The sequence below is a fragment of the Arachis stenosperma genome, chromosome 3 (assembly GCF_014773155.1).
Source record: "Arachis stenosperma cultivar V10309 chromosome 3, arast.V10309.gnm1.PFL2, whole genome shotgun sequence".
Classification (NCBI taxonomy): Eukaryota; Viridiplantae; Streptophyta; class Magnoliopsida; order Fabales; family Fabaceae; genus Arachis; species Arachis stenosperma.
In genome coordinates, this window is record NC_080379.1 from 9418826 (window position 1) to 9433263 (window position 14438).

A 14438-nucleotide genomic window follows, 5' to 3' on the forward strand; every position below is an offset into this window, starting at 1 on the left:
CACTCAAATATAAATAATGACTTTCAGATTTTAGTCTCCAACACATCAAAGCCATCTCCATAACTCTTTTTCATAAAAAATTTTTTATTTAACTCTATTAAGATACAGAAGGTTTTCAAAGGACAAAAGAATGGTCTGAATTTACACGAATTCTAAATGTTCGAACTTACGATATTGTTTCAGTTCATTGCCGTTACGAGAATTACTCTAATCTATACGTGTCTAAGGACTAGAATAGATTAAATATTATTTAAGTAATTTATTTCTAATATTGGTATTTAATTAAATTAGTTTTAGAGAAATTTAAATTGTTGACTCAATTTATAAATTACGACTATTCTTTTTTAATGTATTATTTTTACATTTTTAATATAAAATTTCTTTTTTTTTTCTGGTTTTTAAGTTTATTTTCTTTCTTAGATTTATATATCACCTTTTTTCTCATTTTATATTTCATATTAGTAATGTAATTATTAAGAAAAATATATTTTAAAAAAAAAGAAAAAAATATTAAAACTTCACTATTTTAAAAAAAGAAAGATACGTGGAAAAAAAGAAAACGAAAAATTAAAACATCACTATTAGAAAAAAACTATTAATATGCGTATGAATGGAGCCGAAATTGAGAAATATATATAGATATAAAAAAATAAAAAATTATTGCACGATTGTAGAATAAAAAATAATCATATATATAAAACAAAATAATTATAACAAAAAAATAATTAATATATGTGATTTAGATATTTTTAGTAACTGGTAACATAGAGTTTAACAAAATATAATTCACATATTTTTTTATTTATGTATATATATATATATATAATTATTTATGTATATGTATATATTATGAAAAACTACTGTAAATATATATATATATATATATATAATTATTTAACAAATTAATATACAAGGTTATGGAAAGTTCTATCCAAATTTTATAAGAACAAGACGACTTACATAGAAATGGTTCTCATGAAGGTAAGTTGATTATTTTTTATGATTCTTTCAAGTGATGTTAGGTCTATTTTATAAATATTTTTTGTTCATATTTTAATATTTTATAACTCATATTCTTCTGTGATAAAAAAATTTATTACGAAAAAAGTCATTTTCTTAACTTTTCCATAAGTACTTAAATAACTTTTTAAAAAGTTATAATTTAATTTAAAAATTTTTACCAGATATTAAAACATTAATATTATTATACCTTTTATAAGTTAAAAATTAAAAAAACAAAGTTACTCATAAACTTATCTATTTATCTAAACAGGCCATTAGTCACTTATATTAGCTATCTTGACAAGGAAGTAACTTAATCTGTTATTTTAACAGGATCAGTTTTTACATGATTAGATTAATTTTGTGTATTAGTAGCTTCTACAGCCCTAAAATATAATACTTATCTATAACAAATTTAACACCAATTAAGAATTTATCCTAAAAAAAAAAACAGCCAAATAATTAGGAAATTAACATTTTCCCTTAAAAAGTTTGGCACCAATTTATTAATATCATTATTAAATTTAGAATTTACAATTCAAAATTTGAATCAATCTAACGTATAAACTCACATGATGATAATATTAACATGACACATGATGACAAAAATACAAGAAATTCTATCTATTATTACTATACTTGAGTTTAAAATTCAGACTGTCATAGTTATTAATGTAAATTATAAAGATGAAGACAAAAAAAAAAAATACAGCTAGTGGCGAAAGTCATGAAACACAGAAGAGAGAGAAAAAGGAGGCATTGTGACATTGTGAATAGGTTTAGTATTGTGACATTGTGATTGTTGAAATAATTGTGAATAGGTTTAGTATTGTGAATAACATGACTTCAAAAGTATTAATTTCATTGACTAAAAGTAAATAGGTTTAGTATTGTGACATTGTGATTGTTGAAATAATTGTTTGTACTTGTCAAGCTTGATATATATCTCAAGATATTCTATGATAGAGGTATCCTCATAGAAGAAACAAGGTTCTCCAGAATCACAGATGGAAAAAACATTTGAGTTTGATGACAACTGATTTTCAGGGCATTGTTATGAAAGAACCAAAGAAATGTTGCTGCATGTGTAATCTCATTTATCCATTTATAACTTCATGATTGTGCATTTTTCTGCTAAGTTATGTTCAACCTATGAAGCACTAATATCAGCACCAACACTGATACTGAGTTATGTTCAAGCATTTATAAATATTCAAGCATTTAGAAATGTAAATTCCCAATATTCACTGCTACTATGTTCTGCCAAAGTTTTTGAACATTTTTAACATATATCATTTGTGTCAAACTTGTTACTACTAAGTTCATTTGAAATATTTTTTAGTTCACAAACAGCTTGCTTGATTGGTGTGTTTGTGTTTGATAATGCATAAGTTGATGTGACTTGAGCCTCCAAGACCAACTTACATCTACTCATCTACTCATCTACTGAATCATAACAAACTTGCTGCATTGCTCTCAGCTAGGTCCTCAACTACAATAGAAATTCATAGAAAATAGCATCCTATTTACACTTAACACAATAATACACCTTAGCGTTTTTCATAGTTGACGCGGAGTCAATGAGGAGAAGACAAAGAACCCAACTATTCATCTTTCCAAAACATACAAAACAATTATCAACTCCACTTTTCTATTTCACTTTAATTTTCGTCCACTTACAATCTTATCGTGATAAAGATTTTATAGATCGCTCCACATTCTGTCAGGAACAATTATAGCCACTCTTTAGCGTATTAAACACTATAAATATGAGCGAAAGCTCACCAAAATTGACGTAAAATATTTGTTGAATTTAAAAAACAATAATCATATTTTTTATGATGATAAACACATTGCATATAGTTGGATTAAAAGTCTAAAATTATTTCAAATGTGTTTTATTGTACAGACCTATAATAAAGTTTAATGAATTAAATAAAGGGAAAAAGACAAATAGGTTCCTGACTTTTTAAGTATTTGACAAATACATCCCAGACAAAATTTAAATACAAAAAAGTTCCTGATTTTAATAAACGGAGGACAATTTAGTCCTTCCGTCTATTTACCTCTCACACGTCAAACGGAACTGGCTGACGTGGCTATAACAGTGTCCAGGTGTCCGTTACAGTGCCACGCTGGAAGGGAAAAAAAGTTCGAAAGACAAATAGGTCCTTACCGATCAAAACAACGTCGTTTTAGTAAGGTAACCCATTCTTAATAAAAACCCTTTGCCAACACAGAAATTACCATATACTGCCCTAACTCCTTCATCAAGGCAGAGCTTTCTTCCCTCTGGCTCAAAACTGAAGTGTCATCGAAGAAGGTGGAGTAGGAGAGACTTAGTTCGTATGCTGAAGAAGTTCAATCATCAATCAAGGTAAGCAAATCCACAGCGTTCATGATGACATTCGCATTAGGGTTCCATTTAGTGTATGGTGTGATGCATGCAAATGCATTCTGCTATGATTGCTTTCTGTTTCAATCTATTTGAAAAAAGTTATTTTGTCTTCATTTAAAAGATTCTGAAGGTTCTATGCATTGTGGGTTGATTTTGTTTTTGTTTGAAAATTACAGATGACTGATAGATATGTAATTCCTGTTTTTCACCATGGAGAAAAGTTTGTGAAGAATGGTGATGGAGGACTTGTTTATGTGAATGAAAAAGTAGAAAAATTTCTAGAGATGGACATAGATTTTATAAACTTTGGTGATTTGCTGAAGTTGTATGAGGGTTTAGGATATCCTGGCTATAAGGCAATATACTGGTTTGATAGTACAGCCAGTGATATAGAATCTGGGTTTCATCGTTTAACAGGGGATAATGGAATTCGTGAATTGTGTGATAATTTGATTAGAAATGAAGAAAAAGATGAGTTCCATGTTTACTTTGATCATGTTGTCAATGAACCTGAGTATGTAGAAGAAGCAGGAGGTGGGAATGCAGGAACTGGAAATGTTGAGTCCATAGAACTAGATGACATCTGTGATAATCTGATGACATCCTCCTCTGATGACGGCTACGAGAGTACGGAGGATGAACCTTACAAACATCCACCTCCGGGGTATAATGATAATAGTGATGATGAGAATAGCAGTAGTGGAGAAGAGAAACGTACCAAAAAAAAAAAGAGAAGTATAACTTATAAGGGAAAAAAGTGGCTGTACTAAAGAGGAAAATGAAAGAGAAGAAGAAGAAGGATCCACTAAAGAGGCAGGATGCACCAAGGAAGAATAGATCGAATATTGGTGAAAAAAGACCCAATGTACAACTAGGTGTTGGGCCCAGTGTAGACCAACGAGCTGGGCCTTCGTTGAAAATTGGTGGGCCTAGCAATGGGCCTGACCAACACTTAAACTGCACTGATTCAGAGTATGACTATGAATACCATTCAGAGGATTTGTATACCCCTGTTTTCTCTGATGAAGAAGCTGAGAAGCAACACTGGCCCGAGTTCAATGATGAGTATGAATTTGGAGAAGGCCACTTTGAAGTAGGCACCAAGTTTGCAACTCTTGATGATTTTAAAGAAGTGGTGAAGGACTTGTTCATATCTGAGGGTAAGCAGTTTCAGTGGATTAAAAATGATAAAGAAAGGGTTCGGTGGATTAAAAATCATTTCTATACCATTGCTTATGCTGTTGTCGGATCAGAAACAAAGGAGTCATGGAAATGGTTTTTAACTCTCTTACAAAAAGATCTTGGGAATACAAGTGTGCATGGATGAAACTTTATGTCGGATCAACAAAAAGTTAGTAATATATTTGTTTATCCTTATGTTCTGAAATCTAGTTCATTATGCTTCTATTATGAGGCTTTTGGTTTATAAAATTATGCAAAAATTAAGTGTTGCTCTGTTTCTAACTTTTTTTTTACTAAATTGCAATCTCTAAGTTTTATCACATTAGTTAGCATTAGTTAGCATTAGTTAGCATTAATCAAGGTTAGTTAGCATTAGTCAACATTAGTTAGCATTTGTTTATTAACATTAGTTTATTTATGCATTTGATTTAATTTTTCAAAAATTTATAAACTTGAGTTAGTGAGACTTACACCAGATATTTAGCTACAACTAATTAAATAGTTGGTGCTGATTTTTAATTTGGATTGAGGAGCTCTCTTCATATGACAGTGCCATGTTCGTTCTATCAAATAAGCTTTTGGATGAATGTTTATTATATTAGACCTATACGTATGTGAATTGCTTTTGCTAATGTGTTAGATGGTTTTTAAATCAATGAACAAGCTTTTACTCTCATTAGCCAAGGCAAGGACTGCTGTCATTAATTTTTCACTTGCTGATATACCCTTGTAGACTATCGTTGAAGTTGGTGTATTTTATTCTTCAACATTCTGTGGACTACATCACACTTTTTAATGCTTTTTTGTTTATTTTGAGAAGATATTCTACTACTTTTAAGGTCTTCTTGAAGCAATGAAAGAGGTGATGCCCGAGGCACCACATCGTAATTGTGTAATGCATATGTGGAAAAACTTCATCAACCGATTTAAGGATCTGCAAGTCAGAGATGTGGTTTGGGAGTGTGCAAGTTGTTCAACCCCTCCTGAGTTTGTAGAGACTATGAAAAAGCTTAAGAAGATTAATGAAGAGGCATGAGAGTATCTTACAAGATTTGATCCTTGGGTGTGGGTGAAGGCTTACCTTAACCATAGTCCCAAGGTTGATTCTTTGACAAATAATATGTGTGAATCCTGGAATGCCAAAATAGAAAAGTATAGAGTGAAGCCCATTCTTACAATGTGTGAAGAGTTGCGCTGTTATGTCATGAGGAGAATGACGAAGCATATCACTCTACTATCAAATTATCCTGGAAAGCTTGCTCTCATACAGCAAACAAGACTTAGCCGATTGATTAAGCCCAGCAACAGATGGAATGCATAATGGACAGGTGACAACAAGAGGAAGCAGTTTGAAGTGATTCGCAAGACATCAAGAGTTGATGTTGATTTGATGAAGCATACTTGTTCATGCAACATGTGGCAACTAACAGGTTGACTTACTTACTCTTTGATTAAAAACTTGTTTTGCTGAGTAATGTATTCTAGATTGCTTATGTGATTTTGGAATTATAGAAATGCCTTGTGTTCATGTGATTGCTGCTATTAGGAAGAAGCATGACAAGGCAGAAGATTATGTGCACAAATGGCTTTGCATGGAGTCCATCCATCTGACTTATGCACACTCAATCTAACCAGTTCCCAATGAAGAATATTGGCATAGAACAAGTTATATCAAGCCAAATTCTCCACCCATCAAGAGGCCCATTGGTAGGCCAAAGGTGCATAAAAGAAAGAAGGATCCAATAGAGGATTTGATCCAAGGGGACAAGGTAAGAAATATTTCGCATAACATGTAGCAAGTGCGGCGAGAAGGGTCACAACTACAAGACGTGCAAGGGAGCACCATCTAATCCTAACTGGAAGCCTAAAACCAGGAAACCAAAGCACCAGAACTCAAGTAGTCAAGCACTAGTGGAACTTCCATTATCCCAATCTGCTCCAGAGCCTGAGGTAACAAAGCACGTGAGGATTTAGTTGTCCTCGTTATGAATGATAAAGGATTTATGTGTCTTCAATACAAAATTTAAAGAATTTATGTGTCTTCATTATAAAAGATAAAGGATTTATGTGTCTTCATTATAAATGTTAAAGGATTTATGTGTCTTCATTATAAATGTTGTAGGCTGGCCAGAATACACAACAGGCTGCTCCAGCTGAACAAGCACAGGACACTCCAGCACATGCAGCACCATTCAGCCAAGCACCAATCAAGACAACAAAACATACTCGTTCTAAAACACCAGCTAAATTTAGGCCAAAGCAACCAATCAAAAGGCCACCTGCACCAACTACAACTCAGACTCAAGTTGCTCCACCAACTTCAACAAGTGTGACAACAATATCGAGTGGAGGAATACCAAAAGAGACACTGGTAGCAACAAGTTCTGTCACAACAGGACTATTCAAGTTTATACCAAATCCAGGCTTCAAGAACCAGACAAAGTGACGTGCTTGTTCCTGACTTATTTTGCAAACAAAAATTAATTTTTTGCTGCAATAGTTGGTTGTAATACATATTGGCAAACTTTCTTTTAGCCAATTTAGTTGCTTATGAATTAGTATTTTGGAATCCGAGGGCTCATATACCTGCTACAGTTACTTATCCTAGATGTTATTATGTTGTGGTATGACAATATTCCTATATTATGGTTTAGGTTGAATGAATGAATTATTGTTGATTGAATGAATTATATATGGCTTGTTTCTGGCTTAGGTTCATCTCTTGAAAGTAAACATGTATGTTACATGCATTCTATATCTATTTCAAGCCAACAAGATATGGATAATTAAAATCTTCTTTCTTTCATTTATATTAGCTAAAATAGTTAACAGATATAATTCATTACAATCCACATTTTTTTCATATTTTTCATACCCTAAATAAACAAAGACCAACAACTACAACAATTAAGCTTAGAACTATGACCCAGAAGTTACTGCTTTTTTTGTTCTCTAGGTAATTTATCCTTTGCTCTAGATCAGCCATTCTGTTCTCCAATTCTATCTTCCCAAAATGTTCTTCAACATTTAAGCTCTGATTGTTACCCAATTCTTTTGTTGGCTCCATGCACTCAATTCTTCCAATATGGTTATCAACCCACATAAAGAATTTACAATATGGTTGTTTCACCTAAATCAATTCAGATAGTATGAAAATATGTTGGTAAAAAAAAAATTCTCAACTTCATCCATATACATGAAAAATTGTGAGCTTACCTTAAAGAATGGGTATCCGAAGAATAGTCTGTTTGGGTTGGTATTTATTTTCGACATGTAAAATATCGCATACATCCCGCAGAAGTATTTTGGAGCGATGCAATCTTTCTCATCCTCAACTTGAACTGAACATGGAGCTGCATTTACAATCGAGCCTTCCTGTCGTCTGCCACCACCTCCGCGTTGTCTCTTGATTGATGAGCTTCCATCACTGGCCATCAATTTAAGCAACACCACCATGAACAAATCTGAACAACTGCTGCGTATGTTACTTCAGAAAACCCAGTTTAAATCTCATTAGGGTTACCTTATGAAAACGACGTCGTTTTGATCAGTAAGGACCTATTTGTCCTTCGAACTTTTTTTCCTTCCAGCGTGGCACCGTAACGGACACCTGGACACCGTTATAGCCACGTCAGCCAGTTCCGTTTGACGTGTGAGAGGTAAATAGACGGAAGGACTAAATTGTCCTCCGTTTGTTAAAGTAAGGGACTTTTTTGTATTTAAATTTTGTTAGGAATGTATTTGTCAAAAACTAAAAAAGTCAATGATCTATTTATCTTTTTTCCTTAAATAAATTAGGTTGAACTTGGTCCAACAAAGACAATTGAAAAAGGCCTATTGCTATTGGTTTTTGGATAAAAGAACTAGTTGAACTATGCCTAACGTTGCAGAACTTCACAAGAAAATAAGTTAATTTAGAACTGAAAGTGCTTCATTTTTTTATTAAGCATCAAAGAGAAAAAGGAAGGAAAAGCAAAAATTAGAGACTAAATCAAATTAATGAAACCAAATCAAATTTCTAAGTCAATAATGTTCAGGAAAATAAAAAGATAAAGCTAATTTATTATTTTTGTACACACACAATAGCTTGTTGAAGTTACTTTGGAGAAGAAACACCATTCGAGTAATAAAAAGAAAAATGGAGGTTGCTTTTTCTAATTTATATTCAAGAGTTAGTAATGAAACTTGGGGGCAAAGTACAAAATTAAATGTATAAATTTGACAAACACATTGAAGTTTTCATAACATTAACACTACTGTTGTTGTCCATCTCCTCGGTGATTCTGCGCCATTCAACTCTGATTTTCAATTATGATTCTCTGCTTAAATTTCTTGGGAGAAGAACAAGAACTCAGCTGGTTTAATACTCAAGGTGTTGGCTCTTACTTCTATTCAAGTTTTGAAGGCATTACCCCATACAAAAAGAGAATAATCCGCCAAAGATTGAGGCTAAGAGAGAGAATCCATAAATCTAAACTCAGCAAGCACCCTCACCACTAAGGTCTAAAGTTTTGGAAGCAATGCGCCTACACTAAAGGAAGCATCCCACCAAGATGAAAGACAACATTTGAAAGTTCTAAAATCTGGTTATGTTTATAGCTTTTGAGGTGAAGTCATATTTCAAATGTCGTGCATGGGTCTATGTGTCGAATGAGTGCAGAGTTAAGGAGCTTTTGCTTGGCGTCATCAAGTGTTTGATGCCTGACGCTGAGAACAATAATGGGAAGCAAAAGAAAGGAAAGAAACAAAAGGGAAGAGAGAAACCAGATGACCTCTCTAGCTTGGATATCGACAAGCTAAAGCTAATGGTGCAGAATTTCTTGACCAAGAAACGGTATCTGGTCGTCCTTGATGACCTCTGGAAGACTCAAGACTGGGATGAGGTACAAGATCCTTTTCCAAACGACAACAATGGTAGTAAAATACTCATCACTAGCCGTTTGAAAGAGGTGGCATCCCATACGAGTCCATATCCTCCTTATTACCTTCAATTCCTCGGCGATGATGAAAGTTGGGAACTCTTCTCCAGGAAAGTGTTTCGAGGAGAAGAGTGTCCTTCTGAAATAGAGAATCTTGGAAAACAAATGATCAAAAGTTGTGGCGGTTTGCCACTCTCCATTGTTGTTTTGGCAGGGTTACTTGCAAACAAGGGGAAAATTATTAGATCTTGGGGAAAATTAAAGCAGCAAAGTCCCTTCCAACTGGGGCTTATTTATCCATTTAAGGTATTTAAGAATACGCTCAAAAAGTGATTCCTTCAAGGTTCCGGATTCTATATGCACACTTCAAAATTTACAAACTTTGGAAATATACAATCACAATTACTATTTAGGTGCTGTGTTGTGGCTTTCAATATATTTGCCCAGTGGACTATGGTGCCTGAAACAACTTAGACATCTGAATACTAATGGAATCATGATCCTCCGTGGCCACCATGGTTCAAAAGCAGAAGATGAAGTTATGTGGAATCTTCAAACCATCTATTACATTACATTCAATAAATAGATTGCATGCTTGTTAGAGAAGGGAAGGTTTCCCAACCTACAAAAGTTGGGTTTGCACATATCCTGGATCCATAAAGATAATGTGCATGAATTGTTGTCAAGCTTACAACGATTAAATAGTCATCTGAACAAGTTAAAACTTTTCATTGAATGGAAGCAATATAAGATTTCAGAGTCCTCAAACTTCAAGCACATGGAATGGCACATCGGTTGCAAGCCAATTGAATTGTTACAGACCCTGCAACAGTTCTCAAATCTGAGCACATTGAAAGTTATAGGAGCTTCGGACCTTGCAATGTGTGATATAGCGTTTCCTCCATGCATTACAAAATTAACATTGACGGGCATTAGCTTCATGAATGATGATGGGATAAATGCCATTGCTAATCTTACTAGACTCCAACGTTTGAGTTTGCATGGAGCACTTGAATTTCATGATTCCTTTGAGATTAATTGCAGTGCAGGTAGCTTCAAACGGCTCCAGGATTTTTTGATGCTGGGGCTCCAAGTTCATAACTGGAAATTAGGCAATGGTGCAATGCCATGCCTTCAAAGTCTGATTATCAGAAGATGTAGAAAATTGGACAATCTCCCAGATGAACTGTGGTCTTTGACTGCCCTGAGACAAGTACAAGTTCAAGGACCAAAACGAGCATTGTCTCTTGCGCTACGAAATTTGGAAATGAAGGATGGATGTAAGCTCATGATTGAAGATTAGAAACTATAGAATTCAGAAGCAGGGTTGTTCAGTTTGAATCAAATTTAGCCTTAACACTTATGATTATAACTGGTATTTAAATGTTATCATCATGATCAAAATCTTCTAAATGATTATGATATTTTTCTATTTAAATTATGTTATGACTATTAACTTTTTGTACAAGAAGAGAAAGCTTAGAGCAACGGTTGAGTTGTCTTTGTGTGATCTCAAGGTTATAGGTTTAAATTATGGAAATAGCACTGATATAATTATCAGTGTACATTACACCTTTGAGTGTGGTCCTTTTTCAAACCCTGCGTTAACGCAAGATATTTGTGCACTAAGTTGTCTTAATTAACTTTTTGTATGACCATATATGATAGTGTGTTATATTAATAATTCTAATATTGCAAGTTCCATTCTATAATATAATTTAATATATAATTTAAAAAATATGATTTCCAATGCTATTCTCTATCTTACTAGTTACTAAAAAGTAAAAACTAGATTTAGCATTGATGTATAAAGATTTATAAAAAAAAACTATATACTATTATTTTATTTTTATATATTATAATAGAAGTGATGCCTTGCATTTAAATTTAATTTATAATTTTTTAACTTTATATGTATTTATAGGGCGCAATTTAAATAAATCAACGAGGTTTGAAGAACAAGGTTCAAAATCATGATCTAATATATTATAGAAGTAACCAGTAATTAAGTATATAACTAATTAGCTAATGAGTTATAACTCAAATGGCATAATTTTTCCATACTCAATTAAGAGGTTGCGGATTCGAATCTCCTATTTTTAGTATAAAAAAAAAGTATATAACTAATTAAGGTTATGTGTCGTTTGTTGCAAGCATAAATAATTAGAAGGAGATGAGATCATGCTTGGATGATTGGTGGTGGTTGGTAGGATCATCTCCAACACCTCTTTTGCCAAAAATCATCTCATCAAGATCATGCATCATGTCATCATGGCTCAATCCAACCCTTGAATCACTTGGCTTCCTAATCAAGGCATCATCATCATCATCATCTTCAGTTGTGTTCCGGCCGGGTGATTCCTCCGCCTCGACCGGTTGGAGCGGAGTAAATGTAGGCAGAGCAGGAGGAGCTGTAGGCTTGTTGAATTCTTGGTACTTCGTTAGAACCTTTTGAATCTCATCATTCACATTCAATGCCTCAAAAAGAAGTGCTTCATTGTCCCCAGAAGTCTCAGCTATTCTTTGCACATCACATTGAGACCTTTGACACTGTTGTACTAATGAGGTTGTCAGTTCATCCTGTACAAACAAGTTCTGTTAAATAACTGAATTTTTTTCAATTCAGATAGTTCACTAATGAGTACAAGAAAAACCATGTGAACCTATATTTAACTAACGGTTTTTATTCAAATGGGATTATGCAATGAACTTTGTATTTATTTTATATTAATGATTGAACTGTTGTATTTTTGTGAAAGTCATAAGTCAATAGACTTATTTTTCCTGACTAGTGGACTTTTATTTTTCTTACTAATTTGTTTTGGATTTGAAATTTTTAGGAAGGCCTCAAAAAAATATAATAGCGGTTAGCAATTCACATTATTTTTTCTAAAATATAACTCAAGAAAAAGATAAATAAGTCCCAAATATTTTAATTTAAAGACATAAGTCTCTAACTAATTGAAAATACAAAAATCTGACATTTTAAAAATATGGAATATTTAAGTTCTTCCGTCCAAAATATATAACAATAAATTGATCCCCAAAGAGATTTAGATGTCTTGTATTTTAAAAAGTAAATGATGTTTTTATATTTTTAATTAGTCGAAAACTTATTTGTCTTTGAAATATATAGCACTTATCTATAATAAATTTTAACACAAATTAAGAACTTACCCTAAAATAATCAGCCAAATGATTAAGAAATTAATATTGGTCACCAATCTATTATATCATTATTAAGATTTAAGGTTTAGAATTTGTGATAAACTCTGACACAAACACAAAATTTATCTGTTATTATCATACTTGAGTTTAAAATTCAGTCTATAATAGTTATTAATGTAAATTGTATAAATGACACACCAGTCATGAAACACTGAAAAGAAATGATACCCGTAAAAGTTGTTGGTGTGGTGAAGAAGATAAGATAGTATAGAGAAGCTCAATGGTGTTTCTTGCAACATGAAAAGCTTCCTTTGTTGTTGGTTGAGAGGTGAAGCTTCGCATGGGAATATCATAGCGAATGGGATGTGGTAAAATGATATCATCAGAATCAGCAGCAGAGGATGAACGACGAGGAGGAGTGAAAATTGGAGCCAAACTTTCATTGTCTCTCACAGGAAATCCAACACCCCTTGATTTCAAACTCTGCTCAAACAAGAGTAATTATCAAAAACAGGCAAGAGTAATTTTTTTTTACTATATAGAAAAAAAATAAAAAAGAAAGAAAAAATTGAAGATAGATATATATAGCACCTTGTAAGTTTCTTCAAAAACAGGCAAATAACGAAGCTGAGTGGTTGATTCTCCCCAAGCCTCAATCATGATCAAAGCCTTGTTGCGGTTACTAGAAACTGTTAAAGGATCATCAATTAGTTTAACCATCTCATCAAGAACTCTCTCAGATGCCACTTCCATGAATCCCTTATTGTCACAATTCTTAAGCAATGCTTCAAGGAGGACCAATGCAAGGTACTGAATCCTCGGATTATTCCTCATCATGATCCTCCTCTTGATCGCCCGAACCACTTCGCCTGCGTTGATGCTTTCATGATCATTGATCAAGTCATATATTTGAAGGTTCATAGACCAGTCAGGCTGGTCGAGGGACTCTGATGTAGCCTCCTCGACGAGCCTGTCTGCATGGTTTTGACCATGGAAAAATTCCTTCACTTTGAAGCTCATAGAACTCATTCCGGCACTCATCTTTCTACCTACTTCCACACCACCAATCTTGAGACGCTCTCCTAATGCGTTCACTTTTTCCATTAAGTTCTCACTCATCTTCCTAACTTATCTATATAAAAAAAAGGGGGATATCTCAACCAAAATTATAGTTAAAATCAAAGTATTAGTTTATGATCGGAAAGAAAATAAGATCATACCTTAGCTTAATTTCCTTAACTTGTAATTTGGAGAAAGAAGAATGGAACAAGGAAATTAAAGAGAGTGAGTTGAAGAAGTGTTGGATTGTGATGTTACGTTCCTTGGGGACTCAGTCACATTTTTAATTTCCACTTCTATCAAACCTTTTTGTACGTTACATAAAATAAAACAAACACTTTTTTGTTCAACCACTATCTATATCTCTTTGGGAAAATGACAAAGGAGAGTTCAGAGAAATGAAATGGCATGTAATGAAATAATGATCAAACTTTCAAACCTAATAAAAATTGTTTTGGGGGAAAAGAAAAATTTGTATAAGGAAGTTAGAATAATGATGATAAAGTGGGGAGAAAGAAAAGAATTCTTCAGCTTTCATCCAAAGTCTCAAAACTTTGTCCCGGAATCAAGGAGAAAAAATGACGTTTATATATTCACTAATTTATGTCTAAAAAATAAAAATATATTATTATATTGAACAACTAAATTATATGGAGAGTGACAAGTTTGGATGATATTTTACAAAATGATATTTTTAGAAAATTACATGT

General features: G+C 33.0%; 2 protein-coding genes across 2 annotated transcripts; one reads left to right on the forward strand and one right to left on the reverse strand.

Moving 5' to 3' along the window:
* Positions 1 to 9171: 9171 nt before the first annotated feature.
* On the forward strand, positions 9172 to 10804 carry LOC130965467 (uncharacterized). Its single transcript, XM_057890225.1, has 2 exons — positions 9172 to 9807; positions 10088 to 10804. Exons 1-2 carry the CDS (start codon positions 9172 to 9174, stop codon positions 10802 to 10804), a joined length of 1353 nt encoding a protein of 450 aa, XP_057746208.1.
* Positions 10805 to 11478: 674 nt separating this feature from the next.
* Positions 11479 to 14151, reverse strand: LOC130969735 (TOM1-like protein 1). Its single transcript, XM_057895598.1, has 4 exons — positions 13890 to 14151; positions 13261 to 13801; positions 12898 to 13152; positions 11479 to 12081 (listed from the first exon to the last, which is right to left on the reverse strand). Exons 2-4 carry the CDS (start codon positions 13786 to 13788, stop codon positions 11665 to 11667), a joined length of 1200 nt encoding a protein of 399 aa, XP_057751581.1. The 5' UTR covers positions 13789 to 13801; positions 13890 to 14151; the 3' UTR covers positions 11479 to 11664.
* Between the last annotated feature and the right edge of the window lie 287 nt (positions 14152 to 14438).